Here is a 27,740-nt window from a genome sequence, read left to right as displayed (position 1 = left end):
GTCCTGAACAAAAGAAAATTTTAATCAAGCTTAAGAATTTAAAGAACCTGAAATAAGCAGCAAAAAGCTAAATAAAATTTTGATCTTAGAAAGTTATAACTGGATTAAGGATTCATATAAAATTGGAATATTGAAACTTGCAATAAGATTTTGGAATTAATTAAGAACTACAAACAGCTTCTTGTGGGAAAACATCCTGTTTTGGTTTTTACAAGATACAACATAAGTAATTTCTTGAGTTCAAAAACTGGACACTAGAGGGGACTAAAGATTTTAGATAGAGGAAAGATATACAGGCCCGTAAGATGGTGCAAAATGTTATGACAATAAAAGTACTGAAGGAGACTTTTGAAGAATGGAATTAGAAAATAGTACCCACAATATTACCAGGGTCAGTAATGATGTCTGCTTCTATGGATAGACTATGAGCAAAAGATGTTATTGAAGAAACATCCGATGTAGAACAAATTTTATCTGACAAGATAGAGATTATATTGAAAGTGGATTTATAGTCAGGACCAGAAATATTGGAACAAGGATAACTGTTTTGGCATTTGGTCTCTGTACACCACCACATTGAAGTTGAAAGGAAACATACCCAAATGGGAGCAAAGTCAGGACTTCCAGCTGTAATTCAAGGGGTTTGACAAAAGTGGGGTGCTAACCATTCAGGAAGTACAGCCACTGGCATACATACATACACACACACACACACACACCCATCGTTGGTGGCTCATAAGTAATGGAACCAATGGCTGATGAACAGTGCAGCTGCATGACCAGGTGTGCCCTGTTTCCTGGGCACCCCAGGACCAATCAAGCAGATAAAGGCCTGGAGGTGGTTCTGAGTGTTATGTTTGCATTTGGTAGCTGTTCACTGGAACACTCAACATGAGGTCCAAATAGGTATCCGTGTGAGTGAAGGAGGCCATCATTAGGCTGAGAAAACAGAATAAACCCATCAGAGAGCTAGCAAAAACATTGGGAGTGGCCAATTCAACAGTTTGGAACAGCCTGAAAAAGAAGGAATTAACTGGCAAGCTCAGCAACAGCAAAAGGCCTGGAAGACCACGGAAGACAACTACAGTGGATGACCACAGAATTCTGCTCATGGTGAAGAGGAACCCTTTCAGTCACCTGATCTCAACCCAATAGAGCATGCTTTTCACTTACTGAAGACAAGTCTGAAGGCAGAAAGACCCACAAACAAGCAGCAGCTGAAGGCAACTGCAGTAAAGGCCTGGCAAAGCATGTGGAAGGAGGAAGCTCAGCATTTGGTCATGTCCATGGGTTCTAGACTTCAGGCAGTCATTGACTGCAAAGGATTTTCATCCAGGTATTAAAGGTGATCCTTATGTTTGTCATGATGTTAGTTTCACATGATGTTGTTCCATTATTTCTGGTCCTGACTGTACAACTGACAGGCCAAGAGAATGATTTAGAAAAGGATGTTTCACTGGTGCGGTTTTGCTGTCCGCATCAGGGTGGGCCACTCATGGGGTCTCGACAGGCGAGAGTGAAGACAAACACGCAGGTTTTCCTCGAGGTGAGTGAGCCCAGAGCGTGTTCTGAACTACTCTTTTATTGGGTATTACAAATCAGGAAGCAGGTGATGGGGGCATATAGCCTTTTATAGTCATGCAACAGCTTTAAGCAACACTATTGGTTTATTCTATGTTTCCTGTATAGCCTGTCATGGTTATACGTTTCCCTACTTGCTTACGTAGCATCAGGTATTTTTCAAGCAGTGATCGCCTTATCGTGCTTTTAGGTGCTTTTATTATCTGGTACCTTCCCTCATCCTAGGTTTCTGGTTCGTGTGTCGGCCACTGGCCTGGCCACACTGCAGAAGCCTGAATCAAGTTTCTGATAAGCAAGCATTTTATTCCAACATCTCCTCCGTTTTTGTTTTAAAAGTAAGTGTGCTGTTCTGTGGGTTGTGGTCTACCGACTCCTTCCCTTCCAGGGTGAGCATAGACCTATGTGATTGTATAAAACTGGTGGATTCCAACTCTTCGTCAGAGTCTAATATGCGGAGGGATGCTTTTTCCATATTTTCTCCAGACCGTATTGGTTGGTAATGGTGGCGTTCCAGTACCATATTTTCCAAGGCACCTATTTTAGTTTCCACAAATTTTGTTAGGCGAGATAGAATGCAGGGGCCAAATGTACATGCAAGGAGTAGCAATATCAGTGGTCCTGCTATGGTACCTATCAGGGTGGTCAACCATGGGGAAAAGTTGAACCAGGATTGAGACCATCCTTGCTGACCCTCCCTCTCCTTTTTACGTTTATTCAGGCCCTCCCTGAGTTTGGTCATGGAGTCCTGCACTATGCCAGAGTGATCTGCATAGAAGCAACATTCTTCTCTTAAAGCCACACATAACCCCCCCTCTTTTAGAAAAAGTAAATCAAGGCCTCTTCTGTTCTGCAAGACCATTTCTGAGAGGGAGGTTAGGGATTTTTGTAAGTGAGAGATCGAAGTTTCTATTCTCTCTAAGTCTTCATCGATGGCTGCCCTAAGGTGGTGGTATTGGACATACTGATTTGCAAAGGATGCTATCCCAGTTCCTGCTCCTGTTAGGCCAAGTCCTACCAAGAGAGCTACTGTGAGGGTGGAAATGGGTTCACGTTTGTGTCTTGTGAGTTCTGACCCTGAGTAAGTGTTGTAAACTTCTTCTTCTGTGTGGTAGTATATGCGTGGCATGACCTGGACAAGGATGCAAAAACCTTTGGTGGTTATTACATGACCATGGGCACAGGCCGTGAGGCCTGTAGAGCAAGCCCACCATCCATCTGTGGGTGGTATGTAAAAGAGAGTTGTATCAACCTCACTATGTGTTGTGTTGCAGTATTGTTCGTACTGTGTGGGAACCTGTCCAAGGCAGGTTCCCTTGCCTGAGATTGACTGCAATGTTTGTGAGCCATGTTTCCATCTGCATGCCTTGTCATTCGAGGAAGTGTTGTATGGAGAAACAAGCCCTACAGCGTCATAATATGGGGGTCGAACATCGTAGCAAAACCAGCAGGTTGTAGTAAGGTTGGGATTGGTGTCATTGACCATGTGATAGGTGGCTGTGACAATGTCCCAAAGAGGGTTCCCAGGGCGGCTCTGTGAAGGGGAAAAAGAATAACCGATGGAAGTAGGCGAACTTTTCCCGGGAGTGGGGGTGGGTTGTGGGGGTGGCTCCCTGCGGTTGGCTGGTATTGTCTTGGGGCCCACCGGTACCGGGGGTTCTATGGGGGTTTGTGTTAGGCGTATAGTAAAAATATTCCCCGGCTCCCCGGTTTTATCATGAACCCGGCCTCCCCAAGTGACTCCTGACTGCCACCCCGTGTGTCGTTTTCCCTCAGCGGTGAAAGAGATTTTAACCGGATTACAATTAACATATGTTCCAAATTGGTTTTGCTCACATCGTACGTTCCCACCAGTCCGTCTGAGCGTAATAAAATCACCTCTGAAAGGAGGGTTCCATGTTATTTCTCCCGTGGAGACGCAGCTCCAGTCCGCACAAAAGTAATCGTTTTCCCCACCACACTTCTTCCGGTATGTTGTTGCCCTGACATGGCCGGGGCAGACATAAAGGGGCCATCTCTTGATCCATCTGTGGCTAACCATACCCGGTCTGTTGGGAGAAGTGGTGGTGTCCATCATCACACCAAAGTCAAAGTACAGGTCAGGAAACCAGGACCCCGGCACCGCCATAGATGAAGTGGAGTTCAGGATGTCTGCGTGTGCGTCCAATACCGCCCACGTTAGGTTCTGGGGTTGATGGGGATTGTGCTGCGCATAGTTAGGTGCGCAGAGGGCAACGCTCAGTAGCTGAAGGGCAACCGGGAACCACAGTATTCTTCCCAATTGAGGCAGATGTGACATTTTTACTGAGGCCCTTCCCTTGGTCTACCTTCTGTTGTCCCTGCTGTCCTCTTCCTCGGCCGTACGTTGAGGGTCAGCTTCCGGAGTGACACCAGTAAGGCCTCTTATGTGGGGAGGAGGAGGGGCGTCTTGGGCGTCCGGCGAAAGCGGGAGATGACAAGGACGGACGCAGCGACCAGGGACCCACAGAACCTTATCGGGAAGCTGAATGGCCGCGTAACCTCGACCCCAGGTGATGAGTTGCGCAGGCCCTCTCCAGGCGGGGTCTGGCAGGCAACGATAGTAGACAAGTGGTCGTTGGTGGTCAGCGGCAGGTTGTGAGGCAAAGTGACGACAAGCAGCAGAAGTGGCAGGTAGTCCGGTCAAGTTGAGAAAGTTAAGAGTATAGAGGCAAAGGTTGAGAATGTCTTGCACCGCTGGGAGGCTAGGGGCCCTTTCCCCTTTGTTTCTATATATCTGTCAAGAGCATGTTTTAAGGTCTGATTTGCTCTTTCAATTATGGCTTGACCTTTGCTGTTGTATGGTATGCCGAATTTGTGTGTGATTCCCCATTTCTGGCAAAAGGCGGCAAAAGCACTGCCTGTATAGCCAGGCCCATTGTCTGTTTTAAGTTCTTTTGGGCGTCCCAGCGTTGCAAAGGTTCGAATACAATGATTAATAATGTGTTTAGAGGCTTCGCCCCTTTGAGGGGTGGCCATGATGAACCCCGAGTAAGTGTCAATGGAAACGTGTAAGTACTTCCATGGGGAAAAGGAAGCATATTGGGTAACATCCATTTGCCAAATTTGGTTGCACTCTGTCCCCCTGGGGTTAACTCCCATGGGCACAGAGTGCGCTTGTTTGCTACAGGTGGGGCATTGCTGTAAAATTGCGGTGGCCTCTGTAGCAGAAATTTTGAACTGCTTAATGAGCGCCTTTTTATTCTGGTGGAAATAGGAATGACTTTCCCACGGAGTGGGAGAGGAAAAGGCAAAAATGAGTGGGGAGGAGGATGCAGCCGCGGCCGCAGCGTCGGCCACGCCATTCCCTTCCTGGAGGATACCAGGGAACGGTTGGTGGCTACGAATGTGTGCAACATGGAAAGAATGAGTCCTTTGAGAAATGAGGTGTTGTAAGGACAGAAACAAAGATAGAAGAGTTGGTTCGATAGAGGGGGATAAGTAGGCTTGATAAATGGAGGAAATAATTTGGGAAACATAAAGGCTGTCAAGAATAAGGTTAAAAGATTGATGAGGAAAGGCCTCAAAAGCAAGGATGGAAGCATAAAGCTCTGCCCGTTGGGTGGAGGATTGTGGAGGGGTGGTTTTTGTGTGCCATTGGCCGTCAATCTGCCAGGCGCAGGCGCCAAATTTTTTGCTGCCGTCGGCAAAGACAGTGACTGCATCATGAATGGGGAAAGGAGACATAGGAGTTTGCCAAATAAAGGGAGTGGTTCTGAGAAGTTGTACCCGAGGGTCTGGTGGTGGATGGCAAGAGACAGTGCCAGGCCAGTCAGCGAGGGCAAACTGAAGGTGGTCGCTGACCGCTAGCAGTGACTCCCATGTGGAGAGAGAACAAGGAACATAAATGACAGAGGGTTCAACACCAGCTAGGGCCTTAGACCGCAGCCGACCTTTGGTAATAAGGGAAGCAAATTGAGCGGGTTTAGTAGTAAGCGTTGCACGAGGCGTGTGAGACAGGTGGATCCATTCAAGGATTAGCAACGAAGGTGTCACCTGAACCACCGCACCTGTTGGCAGTGTCAGCGTGTTCAGTAGGAGCAAAGAAAAAGGCAAGTTGTCTTTCATGCGATCCACCCATTTGGTACGTAGGGCCTGATTGATTAATTTTACAGTGTCCAATTGTTCCTTTTGCAAAGGGATGACATCTGCAGGTTGCTTTCCTTTAGTTAGTGCCGTGAATAAGGGAGAAAGTTGAATGGTGGAAAGACCTATGTAGGGGCGGATCCAGTTGATGGATCCCAAATATTGCTGTAATTGTAGCAAGGTAGGCGCAGGTGGCAATTGAATGTTCGGCAAACAGGGGTTAGCGTGTGATTCAAGCACCTTGTGTCCCAAATAATGAAAAGGTGATGAAAGTTGTACTTTGTCTGGTGCAATATGTAATCCTCCTTGTTGCAATATGTGTTGTAGGTGAGGCAATGTTTTTAAGACAGTACCTTTGGGTCCTGGTGCAGCAACCAGAATGTCATCCATGTAATGATAAACTAAAAATGACAAGTATTTATCCCTATAGGGTTGTAAGATCTGCGATACAAAGTATTGACACATGGTGGGGCTGTTCAGCATTCCCTGTGGCAAAACTTTCCATTGATAGCGAGAAGTTGGTTGAGAGTTATTGAGCGCAGGTACAGTAAAGGCAAAGATATGTTTATCTTTAGGATGCAAGGGTATAGAGAAAAAGCAATCTTTAAGATCAATGATCATCATATCGTAATTTTGAGGAATCAAATTTGGATTTGGGAGGCTGCATTGCAGCGCCCCCATTGGTTTGATAATTGCATTCACCGCCCTAAGGTCATGAAGAAATCTCCATTTACCGGATTTCTTTTTAATTACAAAGACTGGAGTGTTATAAGGGCTTAAAGAGGGCTCAAGGTGCCCATTGTCCAATTGTTCATTGACCAATTGTTTTAATACAGTGAGTTTTTCCACTGTGAGCAGCCATTGATCTATCCAGACTGGAGTTTGAGATTGCAATTCCAGCCGCAAAACAGCTGAAACAGCCATTATTGCAAAATAAGCTTGGTTTGAAATTGGGACATCAAATCTCGTCCCCACAAGTTAGTATGTAAAGGTAAAACTACAGGCTTAATGAAAGCGGTAACAGGGCTTGTGGCTGACGTGACTGAGATCCAATTGCAGCTGATCTGAGCCATCTGGATCCCTCCTACCCCTCTGACGGATGGGGCAGGGTCAGTAGGCCAATCGGCAGGCCATTCAGCTGAGCAGATGACCGAGACGTCGGCACCGGTATCTAGAAGACCGGAAAAAAAACGTCCATTGAGTTTAAACTCGGCTACTGGCCTTTTGGAGTTGACGTTTTGCTCTATAGTCATACAGTCAGAAAAAGTCTCAAGGGGGATCATTGTCGCCACCACATCTCCCTGTTTGATGGTTACCGGAGAATTAACCATAATTGCCAAGGCGAAATCAGAAAAGGAGTCAGCACTGCGCAAAAAGGGGGCAGCTATGACTCCTTGAGCGGTAAGGTCCAAGTTAGGGAAAACAAGCACCGGCATTTCGGGGGGCAGTGTCAAAGGCAAGCGAGGCGATATAAAAAGATGATAAACATGAGCGGGTAAAGAATAGGTCACGGTCTCGTCCGCAGTCATCTCTACAGAGTGAGGGGACGGGTCCTCATTGGGTTAGGGTTAGGGTTAGGGTTAAGAATAGGTCACGGTCTCGTCCGCAGTCATCTCTACAGAGTGAGGGGACGGGTCCTCATTGGGTAATTCAGCCTTGGGGGTGGGGCTGGCTGCATGCCCCACAATCAGTTTCCCGAATTCTGCTGACTTTGATTAAAGGACCTGCATTGGTTGGCCCAATGAAATCCTTTTTTGCATTTTGGACAAACGGTCTTAGGTTTGACTGCCTGTTGGGAGGAACTGCGATGTGCGCCCCCTCCTGGTGCCCTGCACTGAGATTTGAAATGACCAGGTTTCCCGCAGTTGAAGCAATTTCCGGCAGGGCGTGACACAGGAAGTGCGTCTTGTAGCGTGAGGGAGGAAGAAGAAGGCGGAAGCAAGGTTGTGGTAATGGCGGAGGCCAGCGCAGCCATTTTGTGGCTGGTGGTTCCGACAATACGACATGCTTGGAGAAAATCAGCCAGGGTGATGCCAGGTTTGTTAGCTATGGGCTGGAGCACCTTTTGACAGTCCGAATTAGCGTTTTCATAAGCCAATTTCATACACAGTTCACCTCTAGCATCTACGTTGTCAATTTGGCGTTCTAATGCAACTTGAAGGCGACTAATAAAGGAAGAATAGTCTTCTGTAGGCGATTGAATTATTTTAGAAAAGGTTTGCAAAGGTTTGCCCTGATTGTCATCAACCTTTCGTAAGGCCGCTAAGGCACAATTTTTAATAATAGGAAAAGCAGCTCTATCGGAGTTTTGCTGTTGTGCGATAGTGTTGATGGTGCCAGTCCCCAGGACATCGTCAGCAGTAACATTTTGAGGGAGTCCAGCATTTATGGCAACGGCAGCCTGTTTGCCGTACTCCGAATTCCAAATTACATATTGAGCAGGGGTTAAAATCATACCAAAAAGCGACTGCCAATCTGCAAGCAGCATTTCCACAGCAGCAGTAGAAAGCGAAGTAAGCAAGCCCATAACATAACGCGACTGCAGGCCATAATCTCTGACAGCACTTTTAATCTCTTTGATTTGTTTGTAATCTATGTGCGTATGCACTGGCTGGCCGGGAGCGCCCGCAGCAGCTCCGGTGGGCACCACCCAGGTCACCGGAAACATTGCACACGCTTCAAGATCCTCAGCAGAGAGTTGACCTGACTGCTGAGCAGTCTGCATAGCTCTGATTATGTGACCCCCCCTTTGAGGTTTTATAGTCAGGGGGGGACTTGGAGCCATGGGAGCCGTGGGACCATTGGCTGGATCAAGGCACCCAAAACCTGCCGACATGGGAAGTAAAGTGGCCGGAGAATTTTTAACAGAATCATACGGGGGTGGTATGGGTTCTGCCGGCATTTGGTTGTCGAATTTATGGTGAATCATTAAGCATTCCATGACCACACGCCATGAGGTCAGAATTTGGACCGGGGCCCTAGGGGCCGCGTGGAAGTATTCCCCCAATTTTGTCCATGTGGATATTTTCAGTGACCCTTTTTCAGGGTATGATGGACATTGTTGCCAAATGTAAGACAAAAGGCCAATTAATTCTTTGTTTTTCAAACGGGGGAGGGTTTTGCCTCCGTTTGAAGAAATTTTAGAGGATGATTCGGTTAATTCCCTCAATTCCTTCAGATGCGCTGTCTGTTGTTGAGAGAATTTTCCGCCCATACTTACGAATATCCAGCCGTGTTTCAGACGGGACGAGTGCACAGCTCCCCTCGAGCGGATAAGTAAGGACGGTCCGAGACGCACCTCGTGAAATCACGCGATCACGTCGGGGTCACCACAATGCGGTTTTGCTGTCCGCATCAGGGTGGGCCACTCATGGGGTCTCGACAGGCGAGAGTGAAGACAAACACGCAGGTTTTCCTCGAGGTGAGTGAGCCCAGAGCGTGTTCTGAACTACTCTTTTATTGGGTATTACAAATCAGGAAGCAGGTGGTGGGGGCAGGTTGTGGGGGCATATAGCCTTTTATAGTCATGCAACAGCTTTAAGCAACACTATTGGTTTATTCTATGTTTCCTGTATAGCCTGTCATGGTTATACGTTTCCCTACTTGCTTATGTAGCATCAGGTATTTTTCAAGCAGTGATCGCCTTATCGTGCTTTTAGGTGCTTTTATTATCTGGTACCTTCCCTCATCCTAGGTTTCTGGTTCGTGTGTCGGCCACTGGCCTGGCCACACTGCAGAAGCCTGAATCAAGTTTCTGATAAGCAAGCATTTTATTCCAACACACTGGATCTACAAAAAGAAATTGGCTGATGTTTTAAAATTTAAAAGGAAAATACAAATGACAAACCAAGACCTGGATGGAGAAGCCATGTGTGAAAAGCTAAGTACACCCTTACTGCTTCCATAGGTACGAAGAGGCTAAGTAGCAGCCAGTGCTGCTAATCAAATGCCCTTGATCATCAGCAAGTGTGACTACCTGTATAAAAGCCGAAGTTTTAGGAGTTGCTGGTTATAAGGCCATTTCCGAACAATTTGAAGTCCATCATTCTGCAGTGAGGAAGATTATTCACAAGTGGAAAACATTCAAGACAGTTGCCAATCTTCTCAGGAGTGGATGTCCCAGCAAATTCACCCCAAGGTCAGACCGTGCAATGCTCAGAGAAATTGCAAAAAATCCAAGAGTTACATCTCAGACTCCTCAGGCCTCAGTTAGCATATTAAATGTTAAAGTTCATGACAGTACAATTAGACAAAGACTGAACAAGTATGGTTTGTTTGGAAGGGTTGCCAGAAGAAAGCCTCTTCTCTCTAAAAAGAACACGGCAGCAGCTTAGGTTTGCAAAGTTGCATCTGAACAAATCACAAGACTTCTGGAACACTGTCCTTTGGACAGACACTCCAAAGTGGAGATGTTTGGCCACAATGCACAGCGCCACGTTTGGTGAAAACCAAACACAGCGTATCAGCACAAACATCTCATGCCAACCGTCAAGCACAGTGGTGGAGGGGTGATGTAATGACCATGTAATTGACCTCATTCTCAATTACAGTAACTCTCCTGATAGCGATGCATGATTCAAGAGAAAGTTCATTTATTGAGAATAAGTGTACGGATCCAAAGCATTGCTAAGACTAAGCCTGCGCACACCAAAAGTTACTTTTCCCCTTTTTCCTTCTCCTCCCCTCGCCCCCCTGCCACCTTAGTCTTCTCACATTCTCCCGTTGGTACGACCTTGAACATTCCATTGCTTGTGATAAGAGCCCATCTGCCTCTAACGGTCTTACATCCATCTTCTTATAACCTTACATCCCCCCCCCATGTCTTTTAATGGCAGAACCACAGCAAGTGAAAAAGCAAGCCAACAATTAGTGTGATTAATATTTTGCAAGGATGTTTTGCGAGGATTCTGACAGGTGATGATTTGGGCTTGTTTTGCAGCCACAGGACCTGGGCACCTTGCAGTCATTGAGTCGACCATGAACTCTGTATACCAAAGGATTCTAGAGTCAAATGTGAAGCCATCTCTCCGACAGCTAAAATTGGCCGACATTGGGTCATGCGACAGGACAATGATCCCAAGTACACCAGCACATCTACAACAGAATGGCTGAAAAAGAAAAGAATCAAGGTGTTGTAATGGCCCAGTCAAAGTCCAGACCTCAACCCGATTGAAATGCTGTGGCAAGACCTCAAGAGAGCTGTGCATAAACAAATGCCCGCAAACCTCAATGAACTGAAGCAATGTTGTAAAGAAGACTGGGCCAAAATTCCTCCACAACGATGTGAGAGACTGATAAAGTCACACAGAAAACAATGACTTAAAGTTATTGCTGCTAAAGGTGGTTCTACCAGCTATTGAATCATAAGGTGTACTTAGTTTTTCATACATGGCTTCTCCATTTTGGCTTTCTTTTTGTAAAATAAATGATGACGTGGTGTAATATGTCATGTGTTGTTGTTCATCTGAGGTTGTATTTACCTACTTTTGAGAAGCGCTAAGGACCAGATGATTTTTATTATGTCCTGATACGTAAAACCATAGAACTCAAAGAGGGTGTACTTTCTTTTTCACATGACTGTATAAGCTTTGGACCATTTTCCTGAATAAATAAATGAGCAAGTCTTTTTTTATCCATCTGTTTAATTAAAACTTAATTTAGTTTTAGGACTTGTCTGGAGAACAGATCACATTTTAGGTCATATTTATGTAGAAATACTGAAAATTCAAAAAGGTTCACAAATTTTTAAGCACCAATGTAAATATCATTACTTTAATTGTTGGTTTTACGTATGTGGAACTGCAAGTACATTATCTCCATCTTCAAATGAAGAGTAGCTTCTCACACTGTATAGTATCATTGTGGTTTATTGTCCATCAAATATTTCCATGAACTTAAGTAACATGCCAACTTTTATTCTTTCATCTTTCCATTGAATAAAGCAGAAAGCTCCATGTGGACTCTTTAGAGCAAACTTTGTTCAGCCAGTGTCTCCTCAAAACAAGACATTCAGTAAATTTTGATTCACATGATAGGTCCAAGCAAACCCTATGCTGATTTTTTGTTCATAGAATGCTTAAAGCGTGAACTTCATTTTTAGAATATTGCACTAGCTGCCAGATGAAATTACATATTTAACAATATAGAAATATTCCATCAACTTCTCTTTTTTATTACTTAATTTAGAAGCAACAGAATGAAGCTGGAGAAGTAACTCCTTTGATGCTGTGATAGCCTTTGTAAACCATAGTGTAACAGTGTGATTTCTCAAATATCAGAAGCAGTGCACAAAGATTAAAAATAGATAATACTGCCAGATGATGCCACTGTTTCACTTTCATAGAAAATTAAACATTGGTCAGTAGATTTGCTAGCCAGTCTGAATGTTGATGGTTGTGAATCGGCTCATCAGTACTATAGATAAATAGTATTCTATTACCCATGTTGATGAAGAAGAAGAATCAGTACCATATAATTTAGCAAGTTTTAAAAATGATCAAGTTTTAATTAGCAGGTATTGTTCCAACAGATATGCAGTATAACTTGGCTACTGTCTAATATGCTACATTAATATTCTGTTGCAAAAAAACCCCCTAAAATTTACTGCTGCCTGTGAAAAATAAATACTATACCATATTTTGTTAAAAAAAAAAAAGTCCATAAGTAACCGTTTTCACTAGTCTTTCCTGGCAGCTGCTTTTCCCTTGCATCATTGATTTCATAACAAATGTACAAAATAATTATGAATATTTTATTTCTTTGAAAGCAGGTGATGCAACTCATCTTCCACCTGTGAATTGTTCTATTCAGCCTAAAAAGAAAATTGCAAAGCATTGCTTCCTCTGTGGAAAGAAAACTGGATTAGCAACTAGCTATGAATGTAGGTAGGTTGATTTGCATCTTAAAAGCATTTACCATCATCCAAGCAAAACAAAGAAACAAGAAGGGATTCCAAAGTAGTTGGAAGGGGATAAATGCTAAATAAGCATTGAGATAAATAATGCTGCCAAGGCAAATATTTAACTTCTCAGCCAGTAGATTCTAAAATAAACACTATCTGTAAAATTTGTGTGCCTATCTAAAAATTAACAGAAGTAGGTTCCTTCTCCATCACTCTTTTTCATTGTCTGTATCTAAATACGAAGGTGACCTTAAATTTAGGAGTGCTTGGACTATAACTCAAGGGTGCAGTGTATTCTCTGCTAATTCCATGAGCTAAATTTACATCAAGAAAACTCCTGTTTTTCTTCGAATGGGATTTATTCCCTCTGAAGTAATAACTACTTCCAAATAGAGAACTATTATCACAAACAAATGAGATGAGATGAAAACAGCAGCAATTGTGTCAATAGACAAATAGCATATATATTGAATTAATTAAATGTTGGGAAAAAAACAGCAACAAAATGGGAGATTAAAATAAATAGAGCATTTTTTAAATAGTTTTTGGATGTAAACAATGGCAACAATTTTAGCAGATTGTTTTTCTTAGCGTTTGTGACGCACAGTCTGCTTGTTTTTGCACTGTACCCACTCAGTCCTTCCAGTGGAGCTCAGCAGTGCCTGGTGCAGTGAGAAGTTTCCTTTCACAGCTGGCTCGTCCAGAGCCTGGCACTGAGTAGAGCTCAGAGGGAAGAGTTGGCCCCAGGGCACCTAGCAGGCTTCTGTGCATATGGGAGGAGAAGAACCTGGATTTTCCTGCTCCTAGTCCTTGACCACTACACCACACTAGCTCTCCACTATTTTATATGGTCTTTAGTTAAATCTTGAATTTTTACCTGGTTCCAAATTCTACAACTTTGGGTCGTACCTTTGGAATTGACTGCCTGTTAGTATAATAGCAAGTGGTTTTTTGTTTGTTTGTTTTTTAATTCCACAATTGCTTCTGTCATAGGATTTATATTCAATATTATTTAATTTATTGGGTTTATGTACTGCCTTTCATTCAGGCCAGTAGCATACATAGGGCTCCCTCCTCCATTTTTACAACCACCCTGTGAGGTAGGCTAGATTGAGAAAATATTATTGTCCCAAAGTCCCTCAGAGACCTTTTAACATAAATAGTAAAGATGAGTATGTATTTCTGAAGCCAGCATAATTTAATAAAGTTTTTTTATTATTTTTATGACTTATGCCCTCCTTTCTACCTATAGGGCACTCATGGACAGTGGATAATATGTAATGCAACCCACTGTTTCTTCTTCATGTTTTTGTGCAGTCTCCCAGATGGACTGAACACAGCTTCATTCTGGACGTTTTTATAACTGATGGAGTTGGGGTGGGTGGTATCCTTTCATCTTTCATAAGCACTCCTGTCTTCCCCTTTGCCCCCATAGCATCATAAGAAGCTTCGAGATACTGTTCCCTCACAGCCCTGAAGTTCCATATTGTATGTATAACATCTATTCTGTCTGTTCTGCAGGCAGTCAGTTTCTTGCCACTAACCTTAGCAGCACATCCCCATTTTTGTCTCCTCTGTCATTGGCAGTTTCTGTGTTTACAGTAAGATTTTTTTCCCCCAAGTTTTGTGTACTTTCCTATAGGTTGTATGGCAGTTTTCCAATCTCAGCAAATACAGCATCAAGTGCTACCACACCATTAGCTTGCCCCTCCTCCCTAATTGTTGAGTCTTGATCTGTGCCTTGCAGTAAAATGGTAAAAATTGCCATCTAGATTTTTTATGTTTTATGACCTTATTTGGTGGAGGTGCCTTAATTTTTTATGCTTTTTTATTTCCCCCGTTTTAAAAAAGAATTTATCAGTTCATAATGTTGCTGTGGAATGTTTTTATTTCCATTTTCCTATAAAAGGATTCATGAAGGATGTGTTGAACTTATCTTCTGTTCTATTACTTCTTGGAATACTGATTAAAAAACAAACAAACCCTGGTGAGCAACTTTTGAGCAGGGTTTCATTTACTGATCTTGAAAACAGCATTTTCAAGAGAGCAAAGATAGGGAACCCTGTGGGCTTAATGTAGTCCTCCAGGCTGCCCCTCCAGCCCTCATAGCTTCAACAAAGGCATACCCAAACTTTTGCTGGCTGAAGGAGCAGTTCTGCAGTGATATTGCTCTTGTCCCTGTGGTTTAGTACAGGTTGGCTATAGCAGAATCATATTTGTGAGGCATTTTATTAGTAATGTTTCATAAAGTTGGTTTGGGCTATTCCTTGCTCTTCCAAATGGGAAAATGAGTGGAGTTGCCAAAGAGTTGGAGCCATCCTTGTAAAACACGCCTCCTGAAGCACCTGCACAATGGCCAGTCTGCTTCAGTTGTCTCCTGCCATATCTAATAAGGGAGAGCCTGAGGAAATCATAAGTGCAGGACAAGAGAGGAAGCAGTTATTCTCTCCCTTCCTCTGCATGGGAGAGAAGATGGGAAAATAACCCTCCTAGGTTTTTCAAGGGGCAGCAAGGTTTATGCCCCACTGATGCTCTTGGTGCACTGATGCTCTTGGCAGCCTGGTTCCTGCATTAGCTTTGGGTTCCTAATAGGGCTACTGAATTTTGCCACCCTAAGTAGGGTGAAATCAGTTTTTTCCCCATTTTGTTAGCAGTTATATAGGTAGTCCCCAGTTTAAGAACGAGTTCCATTCCCAAGGTCTGTTCTTAAGTCGAATTTGTATGTAAGCTGGAACAGTATTACGGGTAGTCCCTGGGTTAAGAACACCCATGGGTTTATGGACAACCCATAGTTAAGAATGGAGCCTATTGTAGCAAAATTTGAGTTAAACGCACAATGGTTCGAGTTCATTACACAATATTACTTATACAGTATTATATTGTGTAATGAACTCAAACCATTGTGCATTTAACTCAGATTTTGCTACAACAGGCTCCATTCTTGTCCTTAAACTGGGAGTTCTTAACCCAGGGACTACCTGTATTAACTCAGGTTTCAGTGACTATTTATGTTAGTTCCTCTTTTCTTCGAAACACAATTATAAACTCCATTTTACTCCTTTCAATACAAGACACGTGTTCAGTCTCTGGGGTTTATATATCATTGAAACTGGGTTGTAATTTATTACAGAATCAGTCTGGGTTTCACCCTCTCTTAATGAAGATCCCAATGGCTTTTTAAAAAACTACCTTAGAGAGTGGAACAGCAAGTCATTTTGTTCAAGGAGAAGAAAAAGATTTGCAAACATGGTATTTCACTTTGTCTGACAAAACAAAAATTCCAGCTAATATGGCTATAAATCTGCCAATCATTTCTTAAAACCATTTTCACCTGGAGATGTCATGCTACATTTAGGCTATTCTTGAAACTTGAGGCTCATAATCCTCACAAACAGAAGTTCAGCTTGGCCCTAATAAAATAACAAGTTTTTGAGCTTCAGTGGGAAAAGGCTCAAAATAGTAAATACCTTTCATGATCTTTATTCATAAAAAAAGCTCCATCAAAGCTTCATGCTTCTTGCTTCAGTTTTCCAACATAGCAAAGGCCGTTTAAATGAAGATGAGATTACATAATGAAGATTTGATGATGAACAATGCATGCATTTTGTAAATCTCATTTTGAGGAGAAAAATAGTTTATACACTATTAAAAATCTGTTTACAGTCTCTCTTAGCTGCCAGGTTTGTTGTCTCAAACACTGGAAAATTAAAGTAATTCCATCGGTTTAGTATATTTAAAAAGTGGGAAATTACTTGGGTGAGAAAGTAACAGAACACAGATTTGAAAAAAACTTAAAAGTAGAAAATGTGGTCTCTTAACTCTATAAACAATTTTTTTCCTAGTAGATTATACGTTCTGGATAGAAATACTGAATATGAGTGTTTGAAATGTTAAAATGTTCTTCTTACAATCATATCTGTATGTACCCATTTACATGCAGTCTGGGTTGCTCTTTTTATTATTCTCTTGTTTTTTAATGTGCTTTTTCAAAACTCTTTTTAGTTTTTCTCTTGATATTTTGTTTGTATAATTCAAAAAAAGATCTCTAATCCTTCATTTTCTGCTTCAGATGTGGAAACAACTTCTGTGCAACTCATCGCTATGCAGAGACTCATACCTGTACTTATGACTACAAGAATGCAGGAAGGAGATACTTGCAGGAGTCCAATCCTGTTGTCAGTGCTCCAAAGCTTCCCAAAATCTAAGCCTAATTTTATGGCCCATGACCGTCAGAGAAGCAGCTGTGTTTGAACTGCTTTTCTTTACTGTATTTCAAATCTAAAGATTGGCAAGTAACAAGATCATCCAAGGCTCTATAATTCTGAAGAACGATTTGAACACTCTTGTAACTGACACCTTTTATTGTTTAGTGAATCAAAATTTAAACATTAGTTTTTGAAAATGTACATTCTGATTTAACAATTATTATATATCTTGTGTTAAGTATTTTATATTTGAAAATGCTCTTTCATTAGTTAAGTCTTAAAAGATGCACTTTACTAAGCTTTAATATATGTATTAAGACACACTATAATGACTTGAGGGGGTTCCATATTGAGAATGTCTTGTAATCCCTTGGTTTTTCGATGTTATTTTAGTTTTAGTATGGTGGTTTCATTGTACTGGGCCAACTGTCATAGTGAAGGGCACTGTATTCCATCAAGCCAGCTATAGACCATGTTTCTATTCTGGAAGTAACATATCATGTTAGACCATTATTCTTATCTGGCAAATTTAAAAGCAAAAACGAAGGAATTTCTTGTTATTAAATAGAAGACACTTTAATTTTTGTGATTTTGTGTTTTTTAAAGATCTTACAACACAGCTTGTTTAAGATATTGTTATTATCCGAAAAAAGAATAAATATACATTTTTATGTAATGTAGAATAACTGACCTGTTGTTTTACAGCATGCTGACAGTTGGAGGAATGTAAGGAATGCTTTATGCTTAATGCTTTATAGCAAACCAGTGAACCACAGCATATTAATATAGTGCTGGATTGGTTCTGTCGAGGTGTTACAAGTCAGTGAATAAATTTGTCAAGACCTGCAACGATGCAGAAAGGATTCTGGCATTTTCCAAGGTTTCTAGTCAGCAGACAGAGCCAAGTATTGTTTGCCCTTTCCATGCCAATCAATCTGCATGGAAAGGGCAGAACCATCCTTTTGAGATGTTTCCTTGAGAAGCATTCCAGAAGAACATTCTCTCTTGATTGTCCATTTCTGATCAGGGACCCATGAAACCCTACATGGATGAAAGGCACTGAGTAATCCCTACTGTACTTCCTTCTGCACAGACTGCCATTGAACTAATTGTGGGGAAAGATGGGGGTTTTTTCCTCCTGCCGAGGCTTTTGATAGAAGCAGTTCAGCCCTCTGGTGTGTAGTGTGAGGGAATTCTTTGGGTATTAAAATGAGATAGTGATATGGATTTTCTCATTTAGGATTAAAACTTCACCTGGAATGATGACAGTAGAAAGATCAAAAGCAAAAAGCTTCTGAAGAGTCTGAATGTCTCCATGAGACTAGTAGAGAATACACAGCTCAAAATTATGGTGGCAGGCAATGGATGCTAAGAAGATAAAGGGCTGTTTCAGATGCATTCAAAAGAAAAGTAACAAATTAGTTTCTCACCAAATGTTAACTGGAGAGAATGCAAAGGTAGAACTATGCTTTGGCTCCGTTTTCTCCATAAAGTATGTGTTGAAAATACAGGATAGTAGATTAAATTGGACAACTTCCACAATGCACGCACTGTTTTTTAAAAAAAATTCTCACCTTTCTTTTTTTAGGATCTCAACAACTCCATTCAGCATACTCTTTTCATCATACCTTTCTTCTGAAAATCTGTTCATTGTCTCTATATGACCAAACCATATTGAAATATATATTTCCTGCACTGGCCATTTTTGTATTCAGTCCACTTCCATTCATCACCTGTTCATTCTTGAGCCTATCTCTAGTTTTACCATACATCTTAAGTAACCCATTCCTATTGCATTTAGCTTTAATGTTTTTCCTGACAGATGCAGCTCCTTTCTAGGGATGAGCAAAACGTAAGCATGTAACAGCCAGTGCCAAACTGAAACATTTTGGGGCTGTTTTAGTGCATCCACAAGTAAAATGGGGGAAGTTTGAGGCAGGAAGGGATGGGTGGGAAAAAACTAATAACACAGCTGTGGGGAGGCAGGGAAGGAAGGGAGAAGATGCTAGAAGTATTGCCCCAGGGGGTGGGTGGGAAGTGGCAGGCTAAAATCCACACTACAATGTGATGGTGTCTGGGAGGAGCTTGTCTCCAGACAGCAGAGTGCTGGCCAAAATATTGGGTGCATGTTTAGTTTTTGAAAACTTAGGATTTGCAAAGGGACCCACCATCTGGACTCTCCTGTGGATCCTGCAAGGTATTAGAGTGGGGGATGCAGAAGGGACAGGAATTATGTGAGTGTCCACAGGAGTCAAGACCTGGTCCTGGAAAAAACAATCACCCTGTCTAGTTCTCTTAACAGCAAAGTGGACACGCTTTCAGAAAAAAAAACCCTAAACTGGCTTATAAAGAACTCAAAAATTATTTCAGAGTTTCTAAACAAGATGCCTCAAAACCATGGTTAGTGTGATGGCCAGCTCAGATTCCAAAGTGCTGAGATGGAAGAAGGTGCTCAAGATTCCCTGGATGAGTGCCAGCCTCAAGGGGAGCCCATCAATCAGGCACCAAAGCAGGCATGGCTGAACAACAACGAGACAGCAGAAGATGATGGCTTGGTCTCCAGACCTCCCAGCCCTAGAGCATGGAGGGGAGTGCAGAGCATGACTGCATGACTCCTTGCACAGCACCCTTGATTGTCTGCATTCCCTGCAGGCTCCAGGGCTGCCAGTTCCCCACTGGAAACAACTACTCCACTTGTCAAAATTGATGGCCTCCAAACTGGATTCTTGGACCTCAGAATGTGGCCTGACAAGGCTCTTACCTGCTGCTTTGGACCCTGGCTCCTGGAACCTGTGCAAGCAAGCTGACATCTTTGGTTCAGATACAGTGGGGCAAAAAAGTATTTAGTCAGCCACCAATTGTGCAAGTTCTCCCACTTAAAAAGATGAGAGAGGCCTGTAATTTTCATCATAGGTATACCTCAACTATGAGAGACAAAATGGGGAAAAAAATCCAGAAAATCACATTGTCTGATTTTTAAAGAATTTATTTGCAAATCATGGTGGAAAATAAGTATTTGGTCAATATCAAAAGTTCATCTCAATACTTTGTTATATATCCTTTGTTGGCAATGACAGAGGTCAAACGTTTTCTGTAAGTCTTCACAAGGTTTTCACACACTGTTGCTGGTATTTTGGCCCATTCCTCCATGCAGAACTCCTCTAGAGCAGTGATGTTTTGGGGCTGTCGCTGGGCAACACGGACTTTCAACTCCCTCCAAAGGTTTTCCATGGGGTTGAGATCTGGAGACTGGCTAGGCCACTCCAGGACCTTGAAATGCTTCTTACGAAGCCACTCCTTCGTTGCCCGGGCAGTGTGTTTGGGATCATTGTCATGCTGAAAGACCCAGCCACGTTTCATCTTCGGTGCCCTTGCTGATGGAAGGAGGTGTTCACTCAAAATCTCACGATACGTGGCCCCATTCATTCTTTCCTTTACACGGATCAGTCGTCCTGGTCCCTTGGCAGAAAAACAGCCCCAAAGCATGATGTTTCCACCCCCATGCTTCACAGTAGGTATGGTGTTCTTTGGATGCAACTCAGCATTCTCTCTCCTCCAAACACGACGAGTTGAGTTTAGACCAAAACATTCTACTTTGGTTTCATCTGACCATATGACATTTTCACAATCCTCTTCTGGATCATCCAAATGCTCTCTAGCAAACTTCAGACGGCCCCAGACATGTACTGGCTTAAGCAGGGGGACATGTCTGGCACTGCAGGATTTGAGTCCCTGGCGGCGTAGTGTGTTACTGATGGTAGCCTTTGTTACTTTGGTCCCAGCTCTCTGCAGGTCATTCACTAGGTCCCCCCGTGTGGTTCTGGGATTTTTGCTCACCGTTCTTGTGATCATTTTGACCCCACGGGGTGAGATCTTGTGTGGAGCCCCAGATCGAGGGAGATTATCAGTGGTCTTGTATGTCTTCCATTTTCTAATTATTGCTCCCACAATTGATTTCTTCACACCAAGCTGCTTGCCTATTGCAGATTCAGTCTTCCCAGCCTGGTGCAGGTCTACAATTTTGTTTCTGGTGTCCCTCGACAGCTTTTTGGTCTTGGCCATAGTGGAGTTTGGAGTGTGACTGTTTGAGGTTGTGGACAGGTGTCTTTTATACTGATAGCAAGGTCAAACAGGTGCCATTACTACAGGTAACGAGTGGAGGACAGAGGAGCCTCTTAAAGAAGTAGTTACAGGTCTGTGAGAGTCAGATATCTTGCTTGTTTGTAGGTGACCAAATACTTATTTTCCACCATGATTTGCAAATAAATTATTTAAAAATCAGACAATGTGATTTTCTGGATTTTTTTTCCCATTTTGTCTCTCATAGTTGAGGTATACCTATGATGAAAATTACAGGCCTCTCTCATCTTTTTAAGTGGGAGAACTTGCACAATTGGTGGCTGACTAAATACTTTTTTGCCCCACTGTAAATAAGCTGCTATTTCTGCTCTACTTCTTAAATTATTAAACACCAAAGTAATTTTTTAATTAGCATTCTTTGAGGAATTTATCTAGGGTTCAGTTCTGTTTTCTCATCCAGTGTTCATATTCCATCCAATCTTCTTTATATTTCTCCAAAGTCTTATCTTTAATCCACGCTGTTATCTTTGCCATTTGCTTGAAGTGGTTCAATTTCTTCTTCCATTGTAGTTCCCAATTCTCAATCTTCTCAGACTTCCAGTGTTGAGCAATAATCATTCTTGCGGCTGCTGTTGCAATAATACAACAATTCCATGACTTTTTCTTAATTTTTTCATCAAGCATCCCCAACAAATAATATTCTGGCTTTTTAACAAAGTTCTTTCCAATCATCTTTTCTATATGTATAATATCCCATAATTTTTTCACTTCCTTACAGCTCCACCACATGTGAAAAAAGGAGGCACCCTTCTCCCCACATTTCCAACATTTAACCTCTATTTTTTTATACATTTTTCCCAATTTATTTGGGGTCAGGTACCACCTATACATCATTTTATAACTATTTTCTCTTATATCTTGACATACTGTAAATTTTATATCTTTTTCCCACCATCTTTCCCACCTTTCCATCATAATATTATGTCCTAAATCCTGTGCCCATTTAATCATACAATGTTTTACATTTTCTTCCTCTGTTTTCCATGATAGCAAACTTCTATATATTTTCGACATAATTTTCTCCTCACTTTTAACAACTTTTTCAAATTCCAATTCCTCTTTTTGAAATCCTTCTTTTAAATCTTGCTGAAAGACTGGATTCCATTGATGGTATTTAAACCAATCTATTTGTAATTCCCCCTGTTTTTTCATTTTATAATTCCCATTATATTTAATCAAAATATCTCTATATTTCAAACATGTGGTATCTAAGTTTTTCATATAACTAGATTGAATTTCTTTGGGGGACAACCACATTGGTGTTTTAACTTCTAGTCTATCTTTGTATTTTTTCCAGACTCTAAAAATACTCTGTCTTGGGATATTCTTTAAAAATATTTTATTTTTTTTTCTTTTCCATACCAAAGGTATGCGTGCCAACCATAAATTTTATTAAAGCCCTCCAAATCTAATTTCCTTGCATCCTTCAGTAAAATCCAATCTTTAATCCAAGTAAGACAGGCTGATTCATAATACATTTGTAGATCTGGGAGACCAAGTCCTCCTCTTTCTTTTAAATCAATCAAATTTATATAACTAATTCTTGGTTTTTTATTATTCCATATGAACTTCAAAATATCTCTTTTCCATTCTATAAAAAAATTTTCATTCCTTATAATTAGTATTGTTTGAAATAAAACATTAATTTTAGGCAAATTAAGTTCATCTTCACTAATGCCATTCTCCCTAATAAACTTAATTTTAGTCTACTCCATTTAATAATATCCCGTTTTATTTATATGTTTACTTGTGTATTTTCCCCATTTCTCTTTGGTGATTGTTCATTTTTATTTTATGAATGCTTGTTTTAAAATGGTTTAATAAAACTTATACTTTTTTTAAAAAAAGCTTACACTGTTGGGACTTTGCTGGCACATGCCTGCACTTTCACACATGCCCTGCCTGCCACCATTTGCACTATTGCCCACTTTCCACATTATTTTTTATTTAAATCTTGAACCTTGGCTACTACTGAAAGGCAATCTTCAGATATTATGGGCATTATATTGGTGGGTAGTGAATACAAATTATTTTTATATGCTGATATTTTAGAAATTTTAAGTAACTATTCTACTTCTCTAGCTAATTTTATACAGGTAATACAATATTTTGGAAAGTATTCTGGTTATAAGATTAATTACAGTAAACCTTCCCTTCTTCCTTTGGGCTTTAATATGTCAATCCAATTATGTAAAGAGCTGGATTTTGGATTTTTTATTTATTATATTAAGTACTTGGGACTTTCTAAATCTAGGAAATTTAGATTTTTGTGGGAAACATTTGGAAAAGATTGATTTGGATGTTAACAGATGGATTAAAATTCCATAAGTTTGTGGGGTAAAATTAATAGTATTAAAAATAATATTGTCCCTTGTCTGATTTATGTTCTGAGAGGTTTCCCAATGTTAATTCCAAATAATTATTTTCTTCAGATTGGTAATTTATTTAGGAGACGTATACAAAAAAACAGATGATTTCATGACCTAAGTTGAGATTATCATTTGGTGATGGTAGTTTTAATTTACCAGGCTTGCAAAAATATCATTGGGCTTGTATTTTATCTGCCACAAGTGTGTGGAATGAAGATTTAGTAGATTATCATGCTCTATGGGCCTTGTTGGAAAGTTATTATTTATCTCCACTAAGGTCATGGCAAGTTCTTGAATGAGCATAGAGTAGAAAAGGTGTTTTATTTCCAGGAGTGCATGCTGCAAGAAATCCTTGGGTTTTCTTGGGGCATAGATTGTAGATTTAATACTGAGACTCATGAACTTTGGAAGAATTCTTTTTGAAAATAGATAGTAAAACATTTGGGGGGGAAAGTATGGATGGAAGCTGGGATAGTTACTGTAAATCAATTACCTTATTTATCAGCGTATAACACACATCTTTTTTCCTAGAATTCAGGGCTGAAATCCTAGCTGTGTGTTATATGCCCTATGGCTTCTCACCTCAAGTGGCAGGGCTGGGAGAGCAAAGCACCGGTGGCCGGCCGGGGCAGCATTTCTTTTTTGGCACCCGCCGCAACCCAGCGCTGCTGCTCCAGCTCCAGATGGCCGCACAGGGAGGTGCGGAGCCTGCGCTGTGCCACCCCAGCGAGGGGATCGGTGCTCCTCCGAAGGCTGCACCATGCCATTGGGAGCACAGGAGAGTCCGGGGACCCTTGTTCTCCAGCATTCAGTTTCTCAGAGCAAAGCGCAAAGAGCAGATCCACTTTGGAGGAGGAAGAGTTAAGAGCCGGTGTGTGTGTGTGTGTGTGTGTGTGTGTGTGTGTGTGTTTCGCCGAGAGCAGAGGAGGCTTTGAACAAGAAAGCCAGACGCTCCTGGGCAGAGCAGAGTGCCTCCCTCTGCACCAAGCCTCTGACTTTGCCCGGGCTGAGGGACCGTGCAGTCCAGAGAGGTGAACATCGCACGCACACACACACGCACACACACCGGCTCTTTTTTTTTTTTTAATATTTTTTTATTTTTACAACAAACACAAAACATACATGAACAAACAAAAACATAGAAAGGCATAAAAAAAGCATCTTCCATTTTATACCGTGTGTCAACCAGTTACCAACTCGTTGGTGCCCCTTTCATAATCTTAAATTCTCATATCATCTATTCAAAATATACTTGTATACTTATCAATTAACAATTATTAATCATTCATAGCTAATCTATAGAATCATTTTTTACAAGAAATTTTAACTTTCAATAGGATTAGTAATACATTTTCATCTATCGATTATATGTGTATATATATAATAATTAATATCAAATTTCTATTATAAAATTTCCTAATCCATTACATTTCTATATTTTCTCAGTGTCATATAAAATTACTTATCTTCTTACTCTAATTTCAAATCTCAGTTTAACTCATCTCTGCACATTCCATAATTTTCAATAACTTCCTCTTGCATAAGTACTTTTTAATTTTTCCAATTCTTAAAAGTTACAGTTCTAACCAGTATCAGTTACAATATCAGTTACAGTTCTAACCGGGTTACAGTTCTAACCAGATTCTTCACTACATGTTTCAACAAAAATGTCTCTAGTTTAAAATCTATATGTTACTATATTCAACCATGTATAAATTTTAGTCTAATCTCTTGAAACATTTACAAATACAATTTTTAACTATATATCTCAGATTTATACTTTATTCCAGCGCTTGCATAATTTTGAGTTCACCCTTTTCATTCAATATCCCAAAATATCTAGCTGTTTATTCCTTTTTCTATATTATTGGATAAGAGAAAGCAATAATAAATGTCCTTTCAAACATTCTGCTTTTGAAGCTTCTGTCAGTTCCATCATTGTTGTATTCCCCTCATTTTTTCTTTAAACATCTGAAGTAGTTTCTTTCAATATTGTTTTACTTCTTCTTTTTGTGCATTCTCTTAGTACGATTTTCCATTATAATCTTGTATAATCTTTTTCTCACCCTCAGTGCCAAGTCTGTCCCTCTTCATTTATCAGTTGATTAACCCTTTTAATTCTCAGTTTATAGGCCTCACAATAATTCTGTTTAATGTTTCTGATTTCTTGTACTATTTCTTCCTTTTCCATTGATCCCGTTTTATGTTTAATTAAGTCCATTTTAGCTTTAATATCTTTTTTCTTTTTTTTGCGGGAATTTCTGCAGCTCTTCTTCCAGTTTTTTATAGTCATCCTCAATAGTTTAAAGATCTTTTTCTGCATTGTGTTTCTCGTATAATTTATTATCTTGATAAACCTTTATTGAGTCAAAGGATTCTTTATCTTTGTTCTTGCCAAAAATAAAAAAAAAAAAAGCAAGAGGAGAAAAAAAAAAAAAGAAGAGGAGGGAAAAGACTAAGTCTCTTTAAAAAAAATCCAACTGAGGGGGGAATGGAGAGCAAAGCAGAGCTTCTAGCAGAAAGAAGAGCTACTGCCACTAATCAGGGCTCTTGTGACTAGCTCAAACTTTCCATCTTGATATTTTCAAAATCGCTTTCAACTCCATTTTCTTGTTCATAGTTACGGATGGCACCTGTATAAACATGCACATCCCACTATCTTTTTAGAAAGCACAGGGTCCTTGAGCATGCGTCACAATAGAAGAAAAAAAGCACTATGTCGAGCCTCTGGATGGCAGTGCAACTTTCTTTCATTTACTTTCTCTTAACTCCACTTTCCCCATTTCAAAATCAAAAAGTATAAATTTCTTATAACGATAAAGAAATCTTAGTAAAAAAAAAAGGCTTAAGATAAAGAGTTATTGAGTATTAAAAAGAAAAAGCCAATCCAGTTAAAAATATATTTTTTTAAGAGAAAAACATCTTGCCAATTCCACTAAAAAGGGAAAGTTGAAAAGAGAAAAAATTTCCCCCCCTTTTTTTATAAGGCTCAATCTCGCCGCTTAATCCACTTTTCTTCACTTTTAAAAATCTCTTTAAGTTACTTAAGGTGTTCTCTAAGAATAGTTGAATAGTAAAAGTCCATCTCACCCAGGTGACACCCCTCTCTTCCTTCTTCCTTTGGAGCTGTCCCGGCTTTTGCAGCCATTTTCGCTGCCTCTCCTCCGCCGGCTTCAAGAGCTTCTCCCGGGATCAATCTGGGACTTGCGGCGTCCCTGAGATCCGCGGGACGCGCACTTTGCGATCGCCATCTCTACGGGACAGCTTAGGTCCATCGGGACCGTCCAGGGGAGGAGATATCGGCTGCGGTCCTGGGAGCCCAGGATCGCCCGCCGTATCGCCGCGACGCCAGCTCCGCCCTCGCACACACACCGGCTCTTAACTCTTCCTCCTCCAGGCGCAGCGTGCTCGACAACGGCTGGTTTGCAAAGTGGGAAGCCCAGGGAATGGGTGGCCCCCTGCACCCCCCATTTGAGCAAACCGAGGAGCCGCTCCAGATCTGCTCTTTGTGCTTTGCTCTGACACTGCTGGTGGAGCCCTCAGGGTAGGGGGCCGCCCCTCCGCGCCAAAGTTTCTCCCCATGGGAAGGAGGGGGGAGCAGGCAAGGCCGTGGGGAGCTGGAGGAGAGGCTGTGTCTTCTGTGCTCCACCAGTCCCGGGGCGATCCGAGAAGAGTCGGGCGCAGCTCTTGGTGGGCGCCCAGGGGGGCATTGCACAGCGCACCGCTGGCTCCACGCCTCCTTCTGCGGCCATCTGGAGCGGCAGCGCTGGATTGCAGTGGCTGCCAAAAAAGAAATGCTTTGCTCTGACACACTGAGTGCCGGACCAAACGGGTGATGTTACTAAGGACTGCAAACAGAGGAGGCATACCCTAATAATAAATTACTGTAGCCCCCAATCCACTCAGACCACCAGGGATTTTTAGCCCCTACTGGTCCACCAGAGATCTTGGCTGCCTGCCTGCTGCAGACAGGTAAGCAGGAAGGGAGGAAATAAGTACCAGTATGGTAAAAAAACAGATTACAATTATCACACACTACACACAGCTAACAAACACTAATGGTACTACACACAGCCAGCCCACAACATATCAAAGAGCTGCTTTTTCTTTCATATTACATAATGGTATAAATATGAATAAACAAACAGTTCAGAGCTCCCTTTATTTTGCTTCCAAGTCATTTATTTTAAATTTAATTTTTTTTACTTTCTTAAAATTAAGGTGTGTGTTATATGCCTGTGCGTGTTATACACTGATAAATACGGTATTATGCATTGATTATTTCAAGGATTTTTCTTGGCTTCTGACTGAATTTGGTCTTCTTAGTTCATAACAGTGGCAGCATTTTTAACTTAGGCACATTTGTCGGTTTAATATATGCCAGACGACGTGGCCACCTCAGAGGTGCCTGAGACGCTTCCTTGCCTGATGGATGGATGCATG

At 41.4% G+C, this 27,740-nt stretch overlaps 1 protein-coding gene across 17 annotated transcripts in view; it reads left to right on the top strand.

Annotated features, from left to right (window-relative positions):
- Window positions 1-17,736, top strand: part of ZFAND4 (zinc finger AN1-type containing 4) — a 58,951-nt gene extending 41,215 nt beyond the window's left edge. For 3 of the 17 annotated variants that reach the window (XM_088139372.1, XM_088139371.1, XM_088139386.1), the window contains 2 exons: window positions 12,449-12,562; window positions 16,653-17,735. In XM_088139372.1, the coding sequence (XP_087995498.1) occupies window positions 12,449-12,562; window positions 16,653-16,834 (296 nt within the window). In that variant the 3' untranslated portion in view covers window positions 16,835-17,735. The other 14 variants (XM_088139376.1, XM_088139385.1, XM_088139383.1 and 11 more) reach the window with 10 other exon arrangements.
- Window positions 17,737-27,740: the final 10,004 nt, after the last annotated feature.

This window comes from Python bivittatus, unplaced genomic scaffold (genome assembly GCF_059951505.1).
Source record: "Python bivittatus isolate LINGU-HERP-01145 unplaced genomic scaffold, Pbiv_v1 ctg000210_np1212, whole genome shotgun sequence".
NCBI lineage: Eukaryota > Metazoa > Chordata > Lepidosauria > Squamata > Pythonidae > Python > Python bivittatus.
Note: the sequence above shows the minus strand (reverse complement) of the source record. Positions and strands in the feature narration are given on the sequence as shown.